The sequence below is a fragment of the Pelophylax lessonae genome (assembly GCF_965119305.1).
Source record: "Pelophylax lessonae genome assembly, chromosome: 8".
Lineage (NCBI taxonomy): Eukaryota > Metazoa > Chordata > Amphibia > Anura > Ranidae > Pelophylax > Pelophylax lessonae.
In genome coordinates this window covers 160,672,224-160,697,697 of record NC_138775.1, presented here as the reverse complement: position 1 = coordinate 160,697,697, position 25,474 = coordinate 160,672,224, and the positions used below count along the sequence as shown (strand labels likewise).

Sequence of the window (25,474 nt, the reverse complement as noted above, 5' to 3'; positions counted from 1 at the left end):
AGATATGTCATACTTTGATTTTGTTGTTTGTTGACTTTTTTGTGTTTACAAAGCTCAATAAAACGTTTGTATTCAAAAAAAAAAATGTAGGTTGCTTCACCACTTGCCGACTGCCTAACAACTATTTACATCGGCAGTCAGCCCCTCACAGGCAAAGCGACGTAGTACTATGTCGCTAGCCTGTGAGGCTCTAGGGAGAGAGCGTGCGCCGCCGGAGGTGGGCTCCCGCTCGCTCACGGACCCCCCCACACGTGTGCCCGGTGGACCCGATGTCCGCCAGGCACTCGCGATTGTCCGTTACAGCGGGAGAAAGGCAGGCGGCCTGTCATTCTCCCCTGTGTAAGAATGGAGATCATACGGTTCTGCTATGTAGGACCGTTGATCTCTGTTCTTACACCTCAAGCCACATCCAATCACAGTTAGAAGCACGCCCCTAGGGACACACTTAACCCCTCCTTCTCAAATAAAGTTAACTCCTTCCCTGCCAGTGTCATTTTTACAGTAACAGTGCATATGTATAGCACTGATTACTGTAGTAATGTCACTGGTAACCCCAAAAGTGTAAAAAATGTCAGTGAAGGGTCTGATCTGTCCGCCGCAATGTCGCAGTCCCGCAAAAAAAAAAAAATCGCAGATCGCCGCCATTACTCGTTAAAAAAAAAAACAACATACATGACAAAAATCTTTCCCTTAGTTAGTAAATGCAATAACTTTTGCGCAAACCAATCAAAATACGCTTTTTGCGATTTTTTTTTTTACCAAACATATGTAGCAGAAAACAAATTGGCCTAAAATGTTAAAACATTTTGATTTTTACATTTTTTTTTTTTTGGGAATTTCAAATAAAAAAATATGAAAAATATTGTTATTTTTGCAAAATTGACGCTCATTTTTTTGTTTATAGCACATGAGCAAAAAAAAAAAATCGCACAGGTGATCAAATACCACCAAAAGAAAGCTCTGTGGGAAAAAAAGGACGTCAAATTTGTTTAGGTACAGCGTCGCACGACCCCGCAATTGTCTGTTAAAGTCACGCAGTGCCGAATCGCAAAATAGGCCCTGGTCAGGAAGGGGGTAAAATCTTCCGGGGCTTAAGTGGTTAAAAGCAGACCTTCACTCAATAACACTTTCCACCATCCTAATCCTCTCCTCTGCAGAACATAAAGCACACCAAATTTTTTGTTACCAGTTTTTTTATTTACATTTTTTAGCTCATGTTCGACTCATCCCCTGCCTCCATTTTCACCGGGGCAAGAATGATGTAGAGCCTCTTTTTGCAGCCTCCTGGGACAATGATGTCACATATCCCAGGAGGCTTGGCCACAGTGCAAGAAGATTCATCTGGTGCCGCGTCATCAGGGGGGAGGCTGCAAGAACCCGAAAGAGACAGCCAGCTCCCTATGATAAAGAGAAGGAGGAAGGCTGCTTGGGGATGGTATATGCAGAAGAGGCGCGGTCAGGAATAAAAAGCGCTATGCAGGATTTGCTGGGCTTTTGAGTATGTTTTTCTTGGATAAAAGGTAAATGCAATTTTGCGATTTAATGAATTGGGAACATGGGCACTTGTTTTCTGTGCCATATTATCATTTCTACTTGTAGTTTTTCATCCAAGCGCCTACCTTTTGTATATGTCAGGCAATATTTTTAGTATCTCTGCAGAAGGATAATCCACATAAATGGCCTTTTTTATCTATATACATCCATACACTTGCAATTAGACAGACAAACAGTAAAACCTAATCACTGTAAATCACTACTAATTAGGAAGCACAGTCTGCTTATGCAATGTGTAAAGTATATGTTAAAAAGTATAGTTTACAGACTCCCTTTAAAATTAGATGGAAAGTGTACTTGATAAATATATCCTGTTAGATGAAGCATACTGTCAGTAATAAAATACAACATTAAAAAAAAAAAACGACCTTGATTTATTAGAAATGTCTACGTAAACTACACACATTTTCCCCAGAAACAATATTCAGGCTTAACATAGATGCTGCATTGCAAAAATTGCACATTTAGAGACAATGATGAGCAAAAGAAAAAAAATTGCTAAGATGGAAATTTGAGTTTTGCATACAAAAATATCCAAAAATGTAGTTTTAAAGTGTTTTATAAACTCTCACAGTGAAATCTGATATATAGCAGCATAGGATGTGTTATGTTTGCTGTGCTATCTCCCTACAGGTTGCCACTTGTTTGCATTCTGTCTTGGATTTTTTCCTCTGTTCTAGTTCCATCTTGAGGTTGTCTCTGCTGCTTTGTATGATCTTGTTGAAGCCACTCTTGCATGTGTACCTCAGCCTCTTGTTGGCACATATGCCGCTTGTTGTTATTGTGAAGGGGATGGGTGATATTTTATATGCAGCAGGGGACCTTGCACTACATTCCTGAACTCACTGGGAAAGAGTAAACCTTATTGTGGACTTCCATGGATCTGGGGGCAGGGGCGCTCATGCATTGTGTTCTCAGTTAATGAGGGACCAACTACAGTAATGTGATGATCATGTAACCTCTGCAGTGCACGCTCCCTGTATTCACCGACTGTAAGTTCACTGAAGGAATCACCTATGACACCAAACTAATAGAACAGGAGCATATTCTTCAAAAAATTTTAATGTTCGAGGTTGAATTTGTGTAAGGGAACACTTTACTTTACAAAAGTGGAAGATTTAATACTACTTTAAAGATTCTGATTGTGTGGAAGTTTGCTCTTTGTCTCAGTTGCCATTGGTTTCATGGTAGAAATGTAAAATTGTATGCAGGGAATAATCCAAAGGCAGGGAATTGTTCTCATGCTTTATTTTTGGGAGGGAGGATGGTAGAACATAGCAGTAGCAGTGACTGGCATTGGTTGATGGATATATATATATATATATATATATATATATATATATTACACACTATATTGTTAAAGTATTGGGACACCTACCTTTACAAGTCCATGAACTATAATGGAATTACAGTCTTAGTCTGTAGTGTTCAATCTTAAGTTGGCTCACTCTATGCAGCTATACCACAGCTTCAACTCTTCTGTCCACAAGGTTTAAGAGTGTGTCTATGGGAATTTTTGACCATTCTTCCAGAAGCACAGGGTTGAGGTCAGGACTCTGTACAGGCTATTCAAGTTCCTCCCCCTTAAACTCGCTCATCCATGTCTTTATGGACCTTGCTTTGTGCACTGGTGCGCAGTCATGGTGGAACAGGAAGGGGCCATCCCCAAACTGGTACCACAAAGTTGGGAGCATGAAATTGTCCAAACTGACTTGGAATGCTGACACCTTAAGAGTTCCCTTCCCAGAACAGTTGAAGCTGTTATAGCTGCAAAGGGTGGGACAACTCAATATTGAACCCTATGGACTAAGGCTGGGATGCCTATAAAGTTAATCTATGTGTAAAGGCAGGTGTCTCAATACTTTTGACAATTTAGTAAATATATATATATATATACTCCCGGCCCACGGAGGGAGGGGCCGCTTCAACATACTCCCAGAGGAAAAAGAGGACTAGAGGGAGGAGATCAGGAAGACGTGTCCAGCAGAAAAAGATCCCGCTAGGTGCTGGGATCTTTAACATTAGTGGTTCGGAATTATCGAGGGAAGAACTTAAAGTCCTTGACAAAGGACTTAAGTTCGCCCCTGTCAAGAATCTTGACAAATTCCACACTTTTATTAATGTTCAGAAGTTCGTCAGGACTCTAAACATTAAGAAATATTTCCTGAGCAAACCAGGCGAAAGGTCTGCAATACAACAAAGGGGGAATCATTCCAACCTCTCCAATAAATCCATCTTTAACCCACCTGTGAAAGATAATAAACATCTGGTAGTTTTTAAAAATATGGTGACCAGAGACCTCGAGGATCTGAAAATCAAAAAGGTGAATGACCCAGCGTATATTAAACGCGGTATTAAGTCTCTTGAGCAGAAACGGGATCTTGTCGTCCGTCCTGCTGACAAGGGAGGAGGTTTAGTGGTTATGTCAAAATCCTACTACAAAGAGGAAATGGGACGACTGGTGGGAGACCGAGATACTTATTTACCCCTAAGTAAAAATCCTGTTTTTGATTTTCAAAAGGAGTTACATGCACTTATCCTGAGAGGGAAGGACCATAACATTCTTAACAAGAAGGAATCATTGTTCCTTGATCCATTGTCTTGTCGTACCCCCATCATCTACTTTTTACCAAAGGTACACAAGGATGCCCTGCGACCACCTGGGAGACCTATTGTGAATGGGATTGGGTCTGTGTCTGCACGTTTGGGTCAATACATTGATCATTTCCTGAAACCCTTAGTGTGTAACACAAAAGCATATTTGCGAGACACCCGGCATATTATTCAGATCCTTGAAAACACGAGTATTCAGTCGGATATCTTTCTAGTGACCGCAGATGTAGGGTCCCTCTACACGATTATTGGCCATGAGGATGCTATGACCTCAGTCCGTTGGGCACTCGAGGCTTCTCCACTGAGTAATGAACATCGATCTTATTTGTTGGAATGTCTTGATTTCTGTCTCCAAAAAAACTATTTTTGGTATGACCATCGTTTCTTCCTTCAACGGAAGGGAGTGGCGATGGGAGCCCGCTTTGCTCCCAGTGTGGCCAATTTATTCATGGCCCACTGGGAGGAAGCTGTGGTATTTCGCCAACGCCCAGAGGAGCTGATCTGTTACCACAGGTACATAGATGACGTGTTCCTTATTTGGCAGGGCAGCTCTGAAGGTCTCAATAGGTTTATGGAACGGTTGAATTCCAATAATCTGAACATTGTTCTATCCTGGAATACCAATCCGGAAAAGATTGTCTTTTTGGATTTAGAGATTTTCAGAGAGGAGAATGCTATCAAGACACGCAGCTACTTCAAACCTACCGATAGGAATGGTTACATTCCATTGAGTAGTTGTCACCACAAAGCTTGGCTTTGTAATATCCCCAGGGGGCAGTTCGTCCGTTTGAGGAGGAACTGTTCCTCTGAAGTGGATTTTTTATCACAATCCGCACAGTTATCTAAAAAGTTTGTGCAGAAAGGTTACAACCAAGCTGATCTTGAGAAAGAAATTACTCGAGTGGCAGATATGGACAGGGGTGCCCTTGTCTCTGGTCCACCTAAGAATAAAGCAAATGCTCAGGATTTCAGGATGGTTTTGGATTACAACATACAATTCAAACAATTTGAAAAGATAGTGGCCAAGCATTGGGACATTTTGTTAAAGGATCGTGATTTAGGTCCAGTTTTACCTTCTCGTCCCCATTTCATTTACAGAAAGGCCAGAACCTTGAGAGATGTACTGGCTCCTGGAGTGGTGGACCCGCCAGTGGTTAAAGAAAATAAACTTTTTACTTTTTTATCAGGCTTCTATGCTTGTGGGCGATGCCGAGCTTGCAGGCATTCCAAGTGCAATTTAAAGAAGCGGAAGGAATTTTCAGCATCTGCCACAAATAAGGTCTATCCAATACGGGAATTGATCACATGCCAGACCCAGGGAGTTGTCTACATGCTGGAGTGTGATTGTGGCCTCCAGTATGTCGGCAGAACTTCCAGGGCATTGCAGGTTCGCATTGGCGAACATGTGAGTAACATCAAGAAAGGCCTGAAAACCCATAGTGTGTCCAAACATTTCAGGATGGTGCACAATCGTGACCCCAGAGGCTTGCGGTTTTGGGGCATAGAGAGGGTGAATAGGCACTGGAGGGGAGGACATTTTGTTAGGTTCCTGAGTCAAAGGGAATCTTACTGGATATTTGAAACTAAAGTTTCTCATCCGTCAGGGTTAAATGTTGAATTTGACCTTAATTGTTTTATTTCGGATAGGTGATTGACTTTTTATATCTTTGTTTCTGATTTTATATGAACTTTTTAATACATATATATTTTTTTATGTGTTTTTATGTGTTTTTAACAGTGTGGGTATTTTCACATTATATGTATGTGCCTTCATTTGTAAAGATATATACATGTGTTATTTATTACAGCAGCGGTTGATGTCAGGTCTTTTTACTGTCTGGGATATGGAAAAAAGTTTTTTACAAATTGACCATGAGACATTAGTATTTACAAGAGACCTTGTGGGTTCTTTTACTTGAAGGATGTAATACTTGACATTGACCACTAGATGTCCTCAGTGTTCTGTCAAGTACGTCCTCAAGATCATGTGAGCAGCGTCAGGTTATATAATCATGTTGGTGACTGATAGGCTCCACCCCCGCTGACGAAGTCCCGGTGGACGTAACGTACGTACGGGAGGTTGAGCCGCATCCGTCTGACGTCACCCGCTGCTGCTGCTGTTCCGACTTCCGAGCGTGTGTGGCTGGCTGCCGGCATGCACAGCCCACGACGCTGAAGTCTTATCGATGTGCACCTGTACTGATGTGCCTGTGTTTATCGTTTACCATGTAAGTGCATATTATATTTATTAAAGGAAGTTTAGTACTGGCAGTCTGCACTTAGAGGTTTTCTTCTTTCATTTATACCTCGGAATGTCTGCATTTGGGGAATCCGATCTGTGAGTCCTATCTTGGTCCTTAGTTATCAAGGAGTGTATACGAATGTACCTGAAGCCTGCTTATTGATGTGGATTGACACTGCGATTTTTGACCTCTGGTAACACAGTGGTCGAATCATGAGGTGAGGGCATCAGTGTGCTTTATGGTGGAGGGAGATCACTGTGTGGAATCGTTGTCTCCTATATCCTCTTTCAACACAGATTGGACCTAAGGAACTGTCTCTTTCATCTTTTTGGGACTCTTTATTTCTTATGCCATTATTTACAGGATTTGCGCTGCATCATTTTGTCTGTTATATCTCTCTGGGATTTTTTGCTGTGTGTCCTGGGTCGGTGTTCAGCTGGCATCTCCATCTAGTTTAGCTACACTTACCTGTCTGCGCTGATTGTTTTTTCATTTACTGATATATATATATATACACACACACACACAGTGCATTGCAAAAGTATTCGGCCCCCTTGAACTTTTCAACCTTTTGCCACATTTCAGGCTTCAAACCTAAAGATATAAAACTATTTTTTTTTGAAGAATCAACAACAAGTGGGACACAATCCATGAAGTGGAATGAAATTTATTGGATATTTCAAACTTTTTTAACAAATAAAAAACGGAAAAATTGGGTGTGCAAAATTATTCAGCCCCCTTAAGTTAATACTTTGTAGCGCCACCTTTTGCTGCGATTACAGCTGTAAGTCGCTTGGGGTATGTCTCTATCAGTTTTGCACATCGGCAGACTGAGATTTTTGCCCATTCCTCCTTTCAAAACAGCTCGAGCTCAGTGAGGGTGGATGGAGAGCGTTTGTGAACAGCAGTTTTCAGTTCTTTTTACAGATTCTCGAATGGATTCAGGTCTGGACTTTGACTTGGCCATTCTAACACCTGGATATGTTTATTTGTGAACCATTCCATTGTAGATTTTGCTTTATGTTTTGGATCATTGTCTTGTTGGAAGACAAATCTCCGTCACAGTCTCAGGTCTTTTGCAGACTCCATCAGGTTTTCTTCCAGAATGGTCCTGTATTTGGCTCTATCCATCTTTCCATCAATTTGAACCATCTTCCCTGTCCCTGCTGAAGAAAAGCAGGCCCAAACCATGATGCTGCCACCACCATGTTTGACAGTGGGGATGGTGTGTTCAGGGTGATGAGCTGTGTTGCTTTTACGCCAAACATAACGTTTTGCATTGTTGCCAAAAAGTTCCATTTTGGTTTCATCTGACCAGAGCACCTTCTTCCACATGTTTGGTGTGTCTCCCAGGTGGCTTGTGGCAAACTTTAAACTACACTTTTTATGGATATCTTTAAGAAATGTCTTTCTTCTTGCCACTCTTCCATAAAGGCCAGATTTGTGCAGTATACGACTGATTGTTGTCCTATGGACAGAGTCTCCCACCTCAGCTGTAGATCTCTGCAGTTCATCCAGAGTGATCATGGGCCTCTTGGCTGCATCTCTGATCAGTCTTCTCCTTGTATGAGCTGAAAGTTTGGAGGGAAGGCCAGGTCTTCGTAGATTTGCAGTGGTCTGATACTCCTTCCATTTCAATATTATCGCTTGCACAGTGCTCCTTGGGATGTTTAAAGCTTGGGAAATCTTTTTGTATCCAAATCCGGCTTTAAACTTCTCCACAACAGTATCTCGGACCTGCCTGGTGTGTTCCGTGTTCTTCATGATGCTCTCTGCACTTTAAACGGACCTCTGAGACTATCACAGTGCAGGTGCATGTATACGGAGACTTGATTACACACAGGTGGATTCTATTTTTCATCATTAATCATTTAGGTCAACATTGGATCATTTAGAGATCCTCACTGAACTTCTGGAGAGAGTTTGCTGCACTGAAAGTAAAGGGGCTGAATAATTTTGCACACCCAATTTTTCAGTTTTTTATTTGTTAACAAAGTTTGAAATATCCAATACATTTCATTCCACTTCATGATTGTGTCCCACTTGTTGTTGATTCTTCAAAAAAAAAAATTACAGTTTTATATCTTTATATTTGATGCCTGAAATGTGGCAAAAGGTCGAAAAGTTCAAGGGGGGCGAATACTTTGGCAATATATATATATATATATATATATATATATATATATATATATATATATATATATATATATATATATATATGTATGTATTAGAGTGTTGTATTTATAAGATAAAATGGAAAGGCAACTTTTAATGATGGGTCGAATGTCAGGAGACCTCCCCCTGTCAGAACACAACAGCTCAGTGGGGGACATCATTGAACTAACCTCACAGGGCTAGTACAGCAGCTCCGACCGGAGCTGACTGTTTTTTTTTGTGCAACCCAAAAAAACGAATAGTGTGTACCCGGCTTCAAACTTTAGTTTACCTGATTAGTACACAAAAGGTGAGAACCAGGTATTTTGCTGAGAAAAGTGACTGTGGGAAATAAACATGTAATAAAACAAGAATGTGAAAACATTTCAAGCCACAAAATGTTACAGTACAGTGGGGGCTACTCACCCATCTTGACACATTTGGGGTATTTTAGGGCTCCATTCAAGCATTTTACATTTAGCAGCTTAGCATTAGCTATTCCAAATGTTTGTAAGCACTTAAATTTTACAATTGTGCCATGTTCCACATACTTTTCTTTGGCATTTACAAGTTCTGTGTTATTTCCTTTTATGTAATTAGAATTTAGAATACATGGAACTGAAAAAGTAGCAGAAAAACAACTTTAATTGTTTTTGTAACATTCTTATATTAAAACAATGTAAAATAGTATGTTTTTAAAATAATACAGTTGCACGTATTTTATTGCATATGTATACTTGTATAATCATAAAAATATACCTTGGTTTTAAATATCTTTAACTAGTTTCACACTATTGTGGGTGCAGCAATGAATTTGTAATGGCATCCCCACGCACTGGAAAGTGTAGTGTGTTTCCCCGTGCACGGAAAAGCATAGAAACACGTGAAAACGCATAATGCCAAAGCACCATGCAGTTTCTGTGCTGCTGCAGTTTTAGAAAAGGGTCAGGGACCTTTTCTGTAGGTACAGAAGTCCATTTAGGCCTGGGTTCACACTAGGTGCGGAGCGAATTCACAGCAAGTTCACTGCAAATTTGCACCGCATTAAAATCACAACCTGTTCATGCAAACTGATTGCAAAGTGTATGTTCATTTAACAACAACCCGCAATCAATTTGCAAAATGCAGCACAATTTGCAGAATCGGATCGCATGCGTGTGGACAACATGCGATCCGATTCTGGTGCGGACAAAAAAAGGGTCCTGCACAAGTTTGGTCTGAATGCGATGGAAATTCAGCCATACATTTTGTATGGCTGAATTTTCATCGCACAGACATTGCATGTGATCTGCACAGCAATGCGGTGTGAATCACATGCAATGTCTGCTATCGCATTAGTGTGAACCGGCCCTTAGGCCTCATTCACATCATATGTGCAGAAAAACCAATGGAAAAAACGCACAGATTTCACTTGCAGAGACACAAATTTACATTGGTTTTTATGCGAGCTTCAGTGAGTTTTATACATGTTGCAGATTCCTGCGCAGAAAAAATCCACTTGTGATACTAGTGTTGTGGTGTGAACAGGCACATAGAGAACAATTGTTTTTTTTTTGTGCCCTTGCAGAAGGCATGCAAAAAAACTCATGTCGCTGTACACTGATGTGAACAAGGCCTTAAATAAATGGCTGCAGGGAACCGCATAGTGTGAACTGAGCCTTAAGAATGATTTTTGAACTTGCAGAGGCAAGCATAAGTCTGTTTATTTGTTTGTAATGTCTTACACACATTTTAAACAGTTCATCCAGTTTAAAATATGTTAAAATGTAGTTTTGAAACTTGGGAAGACAGCGTATACCCAGGTCTCAGATGGTCTTCTAGGGGGAAAACAAAGTTGCACTAATTCCATAACACTACCAGCAGCTGTTCTCATATCGATTGAACTCTGAACTGAACATATCCATTGAGTCATAGACCCTTGCAGAGGTTTTTCAGAAGATGCCCCCATTTCTTCACTTGGCCGAGGCTAGGCAGGGGAGAGGGGGGGATCAATAAACAGCAGGAGGTGAGCGGGGAAGGAAAGACGACTTGAACCTTTTAAAAAAACTCATATAATGTCAATGGATTAATTACGCCTACTAAAAGATATACAGAATTAGAAGAGCCTACACGTAACTCTGCCAATATAGTTTTCTTACAGGAGACATATATTGCACAAGATACAAATATTACAATTTATTCAAAGCATTATCTGATATGGTACTATGGAGACTCACCAATTAAAAGGGCAAAGGGGATAGCAATCGGCCCAGCCAAGGACATAAGGTTCTCCCTTGAGGAAAGTCTGGTCAACCCAGAGGGCCGATATATTTTCCCGGAGGGGACAACTGCAGGGTATAGAATGTACCTCGGGAAATATCTACTGTCCAAATAAAAATCCAAAAGGTATTTAAGAAAAAGTAATAGACAAGCTGATCTCCTTTAAAAAAGGTAATTTGTTCCTAGCAGGGGATTTTAATTTCCACATGGATCCATCTTTGAGTACATTGAGTGCGCGGGTGACGGAGTATTTCAACTCAAGGTAAGAAAAGGTAATGTAAGGAAAAAAGCTTTTCTGCAGCCAACTGGTAGATGTTTGGAGGATCCTGGGGAGAGGGATTATTCTTTCTTTTTTTTTTTTTTTTATTTAAAATTTTTTCAGACAATACACAAAATACAACAACAGCTGTAACAGAAACATTTTCATACTTTAAGCATAATGGTGGTCTGAGCAGATAGCGTCTGCTGGCAAAGTAGGTGGGAGGTGGGTGGAGAGGGAGGGGGGGGAGAAGCCTCAGTGGTTCATGAGGCTGGAAGGTGAATCTGAGAGTGGGGGTGAGGTCATGGGCGAGACTCTGAAGTTAAACCTGTAATGAGCCATAGTGGGGTCAGTCTGGGGAAAGGTGTAAGTGATATATCTGTCCCATTTCAGGTAGAACGATTCCCTTGAAGATGAAGCTGAAAAGTCAGTATTGGCGATATCTATGGTGAGAAGTGTGGAGAGCTCTGATCTAACCCGAGTGAGAGATGGAGGAGATGTGGAGATCCAGTTGCTTAGAATAGTCCTCCTGGCGATTAGTAGACAAGTCAGGATCCACATACGGGGTGTCTTAGTAGGGAGGCTAGACCATTTTTGGAGTCGCTTGTCCCAGTAGCCGAACAGGAGTAGCATAGGGTCCTTGGGTAGGCTGAACTTGGTCACGTCCGTAATGTACAAAAGGACTTGGTCCCAAAAGTGACTTATACCGGGGCAGGACCAAAACTTGTGGTGGAGTGAGGGTCTTTCCACCGCACACAAGGGGCACTTGTGGGCGTCCGGAATAGTTTTGTCCGATAAAAAAGGAATATGCGCCCGATGGAAGATTTTTAGTTGGGTCTCTTTCCATATTGAGTTAGGAGTTAGAGCAAGGGTAGTTCGGAGACCTTTGACCATATTGGGTAATGTGTCATCGCCTGGGAAGTCCTTAAGCCAATTGGAGGCAGTGGAGGTGGACAAAGCCGGCGGGCATTGTTGCAAGAGGGGCTTGTATATCGTGGAAATAGTATAGGTGTCAGCATCCAGCAGGGAGTCAATTAATGACAATTGAAAGCGGGTCCCTGGTTTCCCAGTGGTTGAGGAAAGATAGTGAATGCATTGTGTCCAATAGAAAATGTCCTTGTCCTGGACACCGTATTTATCCTTAATGACCCGGAAGGGAAGGGGAGTACCCGAGCTGGAGTCGCACAGTTGTCCAAAGGTATTCAAACCCTTCTCCTCCCATTGGTGGAACACGGATTGGGTCAATCCTGGAGTGAAGGTCGGATTACCCCGTATTGGAAGGAATTTGGAAAAGTGCATTGGCAGTTTCAATAGTTTTCGTACCTCCCTCCATGCTATGACAGTGTCTCTCAAAAGTATATTTTGACGTAAATCAGGGCACAGTGTCGCCCATTTGGCATGCAAGAGGGCAGTTAGGGAGAATGGACTGGCCATCTGAGACTCAAGCACATAATTGGAGTAATGTGAGGTCTGTGATACCCAGTCCAGAGCAGCCCTGAGCAAACAAGACAGGTTATACATTCTCAGATTAGGCAAGTTAATACCCGCGTCGCTTCTGGAGAGTTGCAATTTGTTATACGAGATTCTCGGTCTCTTTCCCCGCCATAGAAATCGGGAGAAAGTTTTCTGCAGGGTTTGCGCATCTTTATGTCTGATTAATAGGGGAAGAGTTTGCAGGAGATAGAGAAGGCCGGCAAAGTTAACCATCTTAATAAAGTGGCATCTCCCCAAAAGCGACAGCGGCAGTTCCTTCCAGTTTTCCAGTTCCTTTGTTATTTTGGATAACAGGGGGGGGGGTAGTTCAGTGTGTAAATTGATGCCGGAGTGCGTCCTATCTTGATACCCAGATAGGTAATGTGTTTGGATGCAATCATGAATGGGGATTCCCTTTCCCATGGACGGGGGGGGGCCAGTTCCCAAAGGGAGGATTTCGCTTTTAGAATAGTTTATCTTGAGACCCGAGCACTGTCTGAATCTGTCGAACGCGGAGACTATCACGGGGACGTCTGCTGTGGGGTTTGAGGTAAACAGTAAAACATCGTCCGCAAAAAGGGAGAAGCGCAGCTCCTGAGAGCCTATTCGAATACCATGGAGAGGGGCTCTGGTCAGTAGATAACAGGAGAGGGGTTCTAGAGCGAGGTTAAACAGCAGCGGCGATAGGGGGCAGCCTTGTCTAGTGCCTTTGTGTAATCTAAACTCGTCCGTAAGCGCCCCCCCTACACACAATCTGGCTGATGGTGTAAGATACATTGAAGTAATGAGATTCACGAAGGGTCCACTAAAGCCCATGCTGTTTAAAACCCGACTCAGCCACTGGAAGTTGACGTTGTCAAATGCCATTTCGGCGTCAAGAGTTACAATAGCCATGTCTCGGCCAGGGTGTATACGAGCCTGGTCCAGAGCAACCAGGACCTTCCTTATGTTAACAGTGGCCGAACGACTCTTGGTGAACCCAGACTGCGCGGGATGTATCAGATGGGGCATGATATTGGCTAGACGTGTGGCAACAATTTTAGATAGGATCTTGACATCAAGATTTAATAGGGATATGGGCCGGTATGAGCCCGGCTCCAGCGGATCTTTCCCTTTCTTCGAGAGAAGCTTGATAATGGCTTGGTTACCCGTCTGGAGATAGGGTCCGCCGTGCCAAATGGAAGAATACACGTCCACTAGAGTTGAGACCACACCGGGGGAGGCTATCTTGTAAAATTCCCCGGAAAGACCATCGGGGCCCGGAGACTTATTGGCTGCAAGATGTTTTATCGTCGACGCAATCCCGTCCGCCGTGATCGGGGCGTTAAGTGTATTTAAATGCTCTTCGGATATTTTGGGGATTTCAGTCCCGGATAGGAAAAAATCAGCTACTGAACTGTCCATGGCCTCGGGGGCGTACAGCGAGGCGTAGAAATCACGCATGATCCCCTGCACCCCTTGCGGGGTAGAGTCCACCGCTCCCGATTTGTTCCGTAACGAGCCTATGTGTGTGGTGGACATCGGGCCCTTGCATAACCGGGCAAGCAGTTTCCCGGCCTTGTTACCGAAGCGGTGCAATGTCGCCGCGAGGTGTGCTTTGTGAATCATTTCAACCCTATCCGCCCAAGTGTCAAAGTCCCGTTTAGCCTCAAGCCATGCCGTGCGCACCGTGGGGGTGTCGGCCTGTATCAGTGCCCGCTGAGCCGTCGTCAACCTTTCACTAGCCGTTTTGTATCTGCTATTCGTGTGCCATTTGAAAGCCGCAGCATAGGAAATAATACGGCCTCTCAGAAAGGCCTTCCCCGCCTCCCAGAAGAGGAGAGGGGAGCTGCTGTGCTGTTTATTCGTCGCAGAGTAATCATCCCACTCACGACGAAGGTACAAGGCAAAATCCGAATTGTCTTTAAGGTAGGAAGGGAATCTCCAAATTAGAGGGGCTGGGGGGGATTCCGCTAATGGTAGAGATACTGAAACTGGGGAGTGGTCTGAGATCGCGATGTCATGTATGGTGGCGTCGCGCAGGAGGGGAAGGAGGGAGTCCCTACAGAACAGGTAATCGATTCTAGTAAAAAGTTTATGGGGGTGGGAGTAGAAGGAGTATTCCCGATCCGTGGGGTGCGAGTGACGCCAAACATCTGTCAGGGAGAGTGATTCTATTACCGATGCCAGCGGAGTGGGGTCAGCTCGCAGGGTGTCACGCAGTCCCTGCCGGGGCGTGGATTTATCTAGAACCGGGTCCATTACTGCGTTGAAGTCACTGCCCGCAATACGGGGGACATCAGGAAGGGAGAGAAGCCGGGCCGCAATTGCGGCGTGGAAGGAGTGGTCCAGGACATTTGGGGCATATATGTTGGAGATAACTAACTCAGTGTCACGGAGCCGTATGTGTGCGGATGCATATCGCCCCTCGCTATCTGTGTCCGTGGAAAGAATTTCCACCGGGAGACGTTTATGGAACAGTATCAACACTCCGGTTTTGCGGCCGGAGGAGGGTGACCCTACTATCTTGCCCACCCAGAGTTTCTCCATGCGCTTCATATCCTCCGCAGGCAGATGCGATTCCTGGATAAGAGCAATGTCCGCCTTTAACCGTTTGAGATGGCGCAAGACTTTCATCCTCTTAACCGGGGATCGGAGGCCCTTAACATTCCACGTCACTATAGGCATGGGACGGGAAAAAGGGGAATTATACTGGAAGCATTCAGAGTTGGCCTGGCCCTACCCTGGGGCAGTGTTATGCAAAATACCAGAATTACATGCCTGACCTTAGACAGCTCTCGGAACCATGGGCTCGCATACTGAGGATAGAAGCACACCTTCGTAGGGGAAAAGGGAGAAGGTAGGGAAGGTGGGAAAACAGGGAGAAACCGAGCATAAACATACAATGCAATACGGCAGATTAACAATGTAAACAGTAAGAACTTCTCTTTTTTCCGCATGTGTACAACACGGAGCCCAGCCCACCAAGCGTGCCCCCGAATCAAGCCAGGGCGGTGAGACCCACTTAACGGTCCGAGAGGTCAGTATAGCTCAGGTACCCAGCCCTTCTTGGCACTCTGGGCAGCCGAAGAGTACAAATCGGAAGTAGAGCGGGAGCACACAGTGTGGAAATACATAAAACAGTAAACGATATACCTAGGCATTGGAACAAACAAAAGAGACATGCCAGTGAAACAGAGCAACATATAAATCAAACCTGAGAGAATGGCGGGGGTACCCCGAGTCCTCTAAGCCCACGTCCTAGTGGGAACAGGCCCAGGCATGGGCCTAGTAGTGCAAATCAGAGACAGTCGTGAGGGTCAAATCAACGGGGGACATTCGGGCGACCAGAGCTGACCACATCGGCATATCTTTGCCATTTGGGAGATTCCTTTCTGGGGCTCCTTTGATCTAACGGTCTGGAAAAAGGAAGGGCTTTAGCAGATGATGAAGAAGAGGGGCCCTGATCCCCCAGGCGAAGTGAGCGAACAAAAGCTTCTGCTTCCTCTGGATCCTGAAACGCCATTTGGTCGCCATTAGGTGCACAAAGGCGCAACGTCGCCGGATAGGCCAAGGTGAACTTCAAGTGTTCCTGGTGCAGTTTTGAACATACGGTCTGAAAGGCTTTGCGTCTTTTTGCGACATCCACAGAATAGTCCGCAAATATTAGAATGTTCATGCCCTCAATTTGGAAATTGGAAGTCTGCCGGAATTTTTGTAGGATAGCAGACTTGTCCGCATAATTCAAGTATTTTGCAATGATCGGGCGCGGGGTTTTACGGTCTTCGGAGTATAGCCCCATCCTGTGGGCCCGTTCGACCACACACGTGCCATGTAGCCCCAAGGCAGCGGGGATTTTTTTTTGCGCAAAGTTCAGGAATGGCAGAGGGGGCAATGTTCTCCGGAATCCCAATAAATCGCAGATTACTCCGACGCGATCTGTTTTCCAGATCCTCCAACTTATCCATGATGATGCGATTGAGCTTATCCTGCGCCTGTTCAGTTCCCTGCATTTGATACACCTCATCCTCGACATTAGACAAGCGGGATTCAGCCTCATTAAGCCTCTTAGAATGTGCCTCCAGCTCCTTCTTTATGCTGGCCATGCCAGCAGCCACCGCTTTCTCCACAGAGGCCGCAATGGTGGGGTTTAGCAGAGCTGCGACAGCCTGAGCTATTTGCTCTGTGGAGGTGCCTTGCAATGCAGAGGAGAGAGCCAGTGTAGGGGGCTGCTGTGTCGTGCCCGGCTGTGGCGGAGTGATGTCCATGGCTGGGAGCTCCGCAGTCGCGCCGGAGCAGGCCGAGACCGGGGCCTCAATTTGCGGAGGGGCCGGCGGAGGTCGGGACGCGGCCTTCTCAAGGAACCGCTCCATTCGGCCGGGTTTAAAATAGTACCGCTGGGTCCCTGGGTGTCGATGGACCTCCGGTGGGGGAGTAGAAGCTGATCCTGGGCTGTGGGCAGGTTTTTTAAGCCGTTTTCGGAGGGCACGCCGCGGGAGCTGGAGAGCGCTCACCTACTCCATGCGGCGCCGGAACCGGAAGTGGGATTATTCTTTCTATTCCCCTGCGCACTCAATGTACTCAAGACTGGATTATATAATGATAGAACATAGGCTGATAGAAGCAATAGTTAGTACATCAATGGGGACAATGACCATATCAGACCATGCCCCAAATGTTTTGGAAAAAAACAACTCCCAGGGTCCCATAAAAAAAAACAAATACTTGGACAATAAATGAAGAACTGCTGCAGGATGAGGACGTGAGAAGAAGGGAAGAAAAATAACTGGACCAATATTTCCTGAATGAAACACCAGATAACTCTTCAGTTGCTAAGGAACTATATCAATGGGGAAATAAACCAGGAAAATATCTAGGAAGATTAATAAAAAATAAAAAAATAAATAAATAAAAAATGTATTTCATAGAAAAAATAAAAAATAGCAAGGGGGAATTGGTTGATTCAATGACAGAAATAGCTAAAGCATTTCAAAATTATTATAAAAACTCTATACACTGTCCGTCAAGTCCTTAAAAACAAAAATTACAAGAATATATAAAAGAATCAAAATTGCCTAAAGTAGAAATAGATAAATTATCAGCATTGGATACTTCAATTACCCAGAAGAAGATATGGGAGACCTTAAAGAATTCTCCAACTGGGAAAAGCCCCGGTCCAGACGGGTATACCACCCGTTACTACAGGAGATTCAAGGAAATATTGGTTCCAAAACTTTGCTCATATTTGAATGAGATAGGAGAAAAAGGGAAGATGAGAGTAGAATCACTGCAGGCTCATATAACAGTATTACCTAAAGATGGGAAAGATGCTCTAGTTATAGGCCAATAGCACTATTAAATGCAGATACAAAATTGTATGCAAAAATACTGGCTTCCCGGTTAAAAGATTTAATGACCGAATGGATCCATGCAGAAAGAGAAGGAAAAGACAATGGAATAAGAACACAACTGCTATTACATAAGTCCAGTGACCATGACATCCTAGCCCTCTTACTGTCAATTGATGCGGAGAAAGCATTTGACAGGGTGGACTGGGAGTTCATGGTCGAAACAATAAAGCATTTGGTTATTGGTTCAAGGATGAGTCAGTGGATAGGAGCACTGTATCGGAACCCATCAGCATTGGTAAAAAGTGAATGGCAACCTATCACCTCAGTTTGAATTGTGCAACGGGATGAGACAGGGATGTCTTCTTTCGCCCCTGCTGTTTGTTCTGTCATTGGAACCATTATTGGCGACTATTAGGAATAATATAGATATAAGGGGAGTGACGGTCGAGCAGGAAGAACATAAAATTGCAGCATATGCAGATAATATTTTGTTTTTTATTATTAATCCTAGAATAACTCTTCCAAATGTTATTAAGGAGTTGAAGAGATATGGGGAATTGTCAAACTTTCACGGACACAGCAGGTGACAGGACAAATCGTGGCACAGCGTGGCCCTTAGGGTGCATGCAAGGTGCATGACTAGGAGAATGGCATATGACATCCACCCAGACTAGCAGTGCTCCCACTCAGCCGTCATTTGTGTATAGGCCGGGCAAGAGACAATTAATCTTCAAGAATGAGGAAAACTTTATTAACAGAACAAAGATTTTTAACTAATGCAAAATTGACACATTCTAAACTTTTTGTGCTCTTACTGAAAAAAAGAATACTAATTTATCCTATAGTAATGTATTGCAGCAAGGTATTTTGGAATTGCAGCTACCCAGAGGAAAACCCTTATGTTAGAATCACATCTACGTACATGAGGTAACATGTGATTGTGGAAGTGGGTTTCTTGAAGCTCAAAGTGAATGGTCTGCCTAAACGGAATATTCAAAAACGTTTGCATTAAAGCAGGCACTGGCACTCAAAGATGCTATATTGTAAGTTTGGAAACACAAAAAGGGGTTTCGTTTGAAGTACAGATTAACTTTAGTTATCATTTACCATAGCACTTTGGAAACAAAAATTCTTTAATTACAAGTGTTTCTGTATTAAAACACAAAAACGTGACACGTCGCACAAAATCATTTCTACGTTTGAGAATTTTCAGTTCTTTCAGGCTTTCCTCATTGTCTTTTTATTTTGATATATATGAGAATATGATTTTATTGTATTGTTTATCTTACCTAGACATTCTGGTGAGTTATCCCAGATTCCATTCCGACATTTGTTTTCTCTCTTTCCTTTAAGTTTATAATAGCTAACACATTTGAACTGGATGATGGATCCTGAGTCATACATCTGCTTTTTCTCTCCCATCCACTCACCATTCCGAACTTCAGGTGGAGGAGAACACGACTCTTTTTTACCTTTGTGTTCTTTAATATATAAAACAAATGAAAAGTTCATCAGAATGCATGCAAAGCAGATGAACAAATCTTATAACAACCAAAAATGTTTACACTGGGAAACTTCAACTTTGAATTTTCCCTAATTTTTAGCCAAAACCAGCATTTTTGTGAAATTTCACAATTTTGAGTGAATAGGGTAGGCAAAAATAAAATGATTGGTAGTTTTTTAATTGTAACTTAGTGGTGTCTGAGCACCACAAACTGAAAACAAATCAATTTTTATTATTCAATGCAAACTCAACTATCCATCCGTGTCTCCATGCTGTAGTTTGTTGAGAAATCACTTTGAAATACATCCCCCTAGCATTTCTAGCTGTAGAAAAACAACCACCTAATTGCATAGTCAAACATCAACAACAACCTCTGATGGCCAATAAAGCTTCAATAATCCATCCAGGGATAGTGGAAGATCTGTTTTAGAATTCTGTATCTCCCTGTCAGCATTTCTAGTTGTGGCTGTCTTGAGTAAGGGCAGATGTTTTATGTAGCATTTATTTATTGGAATCCATCTGCCCTTAGCACAGGCATGCAAGCAGGAGGGTGTGCTTAGTTGCAAAAGCCTCTAATCTCCATTTTTATTTTATTGAAAGAAAAAAAATGTCTATGAATACTTTGGGGATGTATGACATTATTTTGGCCCAGGTCAGAAATCAGAAAGCAACCGAAGAAACGTAAAAAAAAAAAAAAACGAGTAAAACAAGTAAACATGATATACCTTCCTATCTATTTACTAATGCTAGCAGTATAAGGATTAAACATTATAATGTTAATTAAGAATGCTTAGTTCCCCTTTAAGGATACAATAGCCAATAAATAGCTCCTGAGGGCTACAGAAGCTTCTTTCAACTATCCTAGATCTATTCTTGCGTCAAAAAGGTCCCATCATTAGCCTTATTATTAGCCTTATTATTTTAGAGTTTTTTTTTCCACAGCAAGAAGAAAAGGTTGAGAAAAAAGTAAAATAAAAATACAAGCAAAAGTGCACAAATAATTAAAAAAAAGAATTAAATAAACCAAACTACACTAAATAAACCTCCCCCCTAACCCCCCCCCCCCAAAAAAAAAAAAAAAAAAAAAACACCCACTATATAAATTAAGCAAAATTCTTCTGAGCAGCTTGAAAAACAAAGTTGAACATACTGTACTTTTTGAGCTGCTCATGGTAATGAGTTGTGTTTACCATTTTGTTTACCTTTAATTAAACTATATTCTTCGAACCACAATATTGAAAATTTTTGCTTCTTGGAAATTTCACCAATGGCAAAATCAATAGTGACAAAAAACATTCCTCTCATCCCTACACCCTATAAACAATTGTTCAGTAGGCTAAAGTCTGTCCTTATTGAATATGATCTTATACATTCACACACACACACACACACACAGATGTAAAAAATAGCAAGGAAATATAATTAAAATGACTTGATGATCAAAACACCAAAAAAAACTACATACAATAGTTTGAGTTTTCGTGAAAATGAAATGCTATCATGCAGGTCTGTTTTTCTAAATAATGGTAATAGATAATGCCTTGCAATAGCAAGACACCCTAACATTACAACAGTAGCAACAACTTACCCAGCTAACACAACTCAAAATGGAACTCCAAGCAAACAGCTACATTCACAATTGAAATAAAAATATGTACTGTATACGGGCTTAAAAGCCAAAGGATTTAGAATTTGAGTCAGTCTTCCAATTAAAAAAAAAAATATTCCCACTTTACCCTATCCACAAGCCCAAGTATTCTTGCAGAGCTGCTAACATCCTTGTATCACCAACTCAAACAATAAAAAAAAAAAAAAAAATATATATATATTAGTGCAGCACCCTTTAGCACTTCCTAAATTGTCACATATATTATAATAAAAATATCAATGCCACAAACTTGTTGTAAACAGTGGGAGAAAGACATAAGTGATAAAAAATATTTAAAAAATAAATAAATATGTGCACCACATGTGAAGAATCTTGTGTCTAAAATCACATATCACAAAGTCCATAAAATCATCATCTCCAAATATCAGTTCCATACATTAAAATTGTGCAAATCTCAGTTCACTCCATTTGCTGTCCCAAAACACCACTAAGACAGTGTATTGATGCAATCCACCACTGTGATCTTTAGGTGTGCCCTCATCTATTCCAATGGACATCAGGAACCCTCCTCCACAGCCAGCTGCTAACTAATCTAGCTCCTCTCACCACCAAGAGTTAATATCATCCATAGAGAGATATACAAAGAAAGCTCATAGTTTTCACTGCATAAACTTCTTACATTTTAAAAGATGAACATCAGCATCCCAGTATTTTACAGGATACTTCAATAACTGATCACAAGCCTCTGCACAGTCCTACCCAGCGGGATGACCTCACAATACTGCCCATCTGACGCGTTACACCCTCCATGGACTTTCTCAAAGGTAGGAGATGCATCACACACTAAATACAAGCACCCAAAGGTTGTCAAAGCAATTGGTAACCAAAACCACTACCTGGAACTCCCTCTGCATGTACTCTCTTCTGACCCTTGATATTTACAATTTAAACAGATTTGCCACACTGTACAAACAAACAGGTGGCACGTTTTTTTCCCGGTTCAGCAATGGAGCTGCCTGTGTTACTTTTCCAATTAATTAACATCATCAACTCTTTCCAATTAGCAAGGAGCAGGGATGTGCAAATGTGTCTGGGTTTGATTTGATGGCTGTTCATCTAACCTATTGTAAAGACCGAAAATGTATTTCAAACCCTAATGAAGTCTACAGGGGACGAATCTTGAAAATTAATATCACCCATTTTTTAGTTAGTTATATTTATTTTGAACATGTAAAAAACAAAAAATAAAAAAATAAAAGAATTAATCATTCAGTAGTAGACAATCACAGAACAACTAGTAAGAGAAGACAAAAAAAGAACTATAACAAAAAAAGAAAAAAAAACAAGAGAGGATAAAAAAAAAAATGGCATGGGGAACATGTACTGAAAAAAAAAAAAAAAATAATCTTTAGCAGAGAGAAGGTTGTCCTTTTTATGCAACTTTAGGGGGCGACATGGGAAGAATGATCACTTTAAGCTGTATTTGTTGTTAGAGAACAATACAATTCTCACAGTCAGCTTTAGTGAAACTGTATTCTTGCATCACATATTTAGCATGTGTATTACATTTTTTTATTTTTACATTATTACGTGGCTCAAAAACAGCATCAGCAGCACCCAAATCTGAATCATTATAACTTGAGAAAATTGCTTTAGATAGTTTAGGATGCAACAGTTGATTTTTTCTTTTATCCAGTGGTATTTGGCCGAGTTGACAGGTGGAAGTGTCAGCCACAGCAGATCTAAAAGCTATAGAAAAGTGTACTCTTTAAAAAAAATAAAAATAAAGCCTTCACCTTTATGCAACTTGAACAAAGGCAAAACAGTTTGGTATTCTACTTCATGAGCTTCTTTTTTTCAGAGTACCTCATGCCTTGTCTTAAAAGTCAAGGTATACAGAGATCGAAAATCAGCTGGTTCAGCAGAAACTGTCTGACTTTAAGTCCATGCATACCGCTGACCAGTCAACAGAAGCTAGCCTAGCGGGTTCTGCCGAATGTTCAGGCTGGAAAGCATTTAACTGCAGTGCTGATCAGGGCCGCTGTTAGAAATCATGGGGCTCCCATACAGCCCTCTTGATGGGGCACCCCCAACCCTGCCCCACCCTCCCGGGCTAGAGGAAAAGCAGCACAGACTTTATCTGCCTACACCTCAAAAATTGAAAAAAAGTCCCTCCTCTTCTCCCACCTCCTGATGGGGGCCCAGGGAAATGTAGTTTAAGCCCTGGTAACCAAGTAGGAGTGAGGGTGTAGACTAGTAAAATCCATTTATTCCTTTAGGCAGAAATGAACAATAAAGTTGCTCTGGGACTCCCTTTTTAGCTGATGGGGCCTGGGCCCCCCTGTTTAGATGATGGGGCCTGGGCCCAGTACAACAGGACATGTTGTACTGCCTTATCAGCGGCCCTGGCTCTGATCAGTGTATTCTGATGTCAGAATATGATAGCTCAGTGGGAGAAGTCCCTGCATCACACATTGTGTTGGAGGGATCTGTCAGTTTTTTTTTTTGTTCAACTCACTGATTGAATGAAAAGAATGAATGTATCGCTGCCAGCCCAGGTCCTATCCCAATGTAAGCAGAACTTTCCTTTCAAATGGGAATCAAAGGCAGTCAAATATCTAGGCATTTTTCTTCCCCCCAAACTATCGGATTTGTTTACCACAAATTTCCCTCCTATTCTTAAAACCATCACAGAAGACCTGCGTAGATGGGACAGATCGTTCTTTTCCTGGTTTGGCAGAGCTGCTCTGCTCAAGATGAACGTCCTTCCGCGTATTTTATTTCTCCTTCAAACTATTCCTATTGCTATCCCGTGCCAATTTTTTCAAAATCTTAAAACAATCTGCTCTAATTTTCTTTGGAATCATAACAGACCTAGGATAAGCTATGAACAAATGACCAGACCTAAACATAAGGGTGGTGTCGGCCTTCCAGATGTCCAGCATTACTATTGGGCATGCCACTTGTCTAGAATAGTGGACTGGAACGTTCATGGAGATCTGAAAGACTGGATAACAATAGAAGCCTCCTTTAGCTCACTAAACCTTGCCTCTACGCCGTGGATATCAGAAAATCTCATTCCCCCATCACTCAAGAGTCACCCTTTAATTGGCCCAAGACTCAAATGTTTTAAAGCCACATGCTCTAAATTCAAACGCTCTTCTTATCCCGGTCCCCTAACGCCAATCAACAACAACCCGGCATTTGTCCCAGGCACACATATACCCCATATCTGTGATATTTGCCCTCATTCCAATCTACTAGCCCACCACTTCTTCCAAAATGGTGATATCCTCACGTTTGCCGACGTCTCGGCCATGTCTAGAAATAATTCTTTCCCCTTCTGGCTATACCTACAGATTAGACACTTCTTGAAAGATATCAACCGTGATAAGCAAAAACTCACGCTCACTCACACAGTTCGAAACTCTATGTATGCAAAACACCCCCCAAAGACATGTGATTTCAGCGATACATAATCTATTTTTTGTGAATCTCTCCCCGAAAGTGGGAAAGGCCTGCCTTTCATGGGAACGTGACCTGCACATGGATCTGTCAGAAGGGGATTGGGAGCGTATTTTTACATTGACCCACAAGAGTTCTGTTAATGTGGTCACCCAAGAGAACAACTTTAAACTCATTACAAGATGGTATAGAACTCCAGAGCTCCTGGCGTTGCTCTCAAGACACAGGCTCATTGATACACATCTGGTGGGAATGTCCATGAATAAAACCCTTTTGGTCACAAATCCACCAACTAATTTCACAAGTTTCCACGTACTCTTTAGACTTCAACCCTGCCCAATTTCTCCTTCATCATTCTAACACCTCAGTCACCTCCTACCGTAAAATCTTACCCATGCATCTTCTTAATGCAGCCAAGTTGTGTATACCAATACACTGGAAATCCACGGAGGTGCCATCCATAAAAGAATGGATCATAAGAGTAAACAAAATTTCAGAGATGGAGGAGCTCATTCATATAGCAAGAGATACCCCGAAAAAGTTTTCAAACACATGGGCGTGTTGGTCCCACTTCCACACAACAAATACATATTCTGATCTTATGAAATAAGAGTTGAGAATTCTTATCCTCTGAGGTAAAAGATTAGCTGTTTAATTATTTCCTCTGTTAGCTCTTGTATTAGTCAAGAGGCATCCCCCCCCTAACACAGGGTTGTGAGGGGTTGCCTAGACTACTGATAATCCTACTCTAAACGCAAGTCTTGCGATTAGGTTTACAACATGGGTCAATTTCAGTGTTGTCAATATCTTTATTTTAAAGCTCTCAGGTTTGCTTTGCCTAAATATAAGGAGCTCTCTCACATAACCCTCATTAAAAGGTATATAATTAGGACTGAGGATCTACCAGAATACTTTTACATTGATAACTTGACATTCTTATGAAAGACCGGATAAAGGAATTTCGTCTCCACCCCAAAATTCTCCCCTTTCTTCTCCTCTATCTCCCCTCCT

General features: G+C 42.1%; 1 protein-coding gene across 1 annotated transcript in view; it reads right to left on the bottom strand.

Annotated features, from left to right (window-relative positions):
• Positions 1 to 19,371, bottom strand: part of LOC309562077 (coagulation factor XIII B chain-like) — a 121,089-nt gene extending 101,718 nt beyond the window's left edge. Inside the window, exons 1-2 of the mRNA XM_082266194.1 lie at positions 19,175 to 19,371; positions 8,991 to 9,182 (exon numbers count right to left, since the gene is read on the bottom strand). Of these exons, the coding sequence (XP_082122320.1) occupies positions 8,991 to 9,182; positions 19,175 to 19,307 (325 nt within the window). The 5' untranslated portion in view covers positions 19,308 to 19,371. The remainder of the gene's footprint in view (positions 1 to 8,990; positions 9,183 to 19,174) is intronic.
• Positions 19,372 to 25,474: the final 6,103 nt, after the last annotated feature.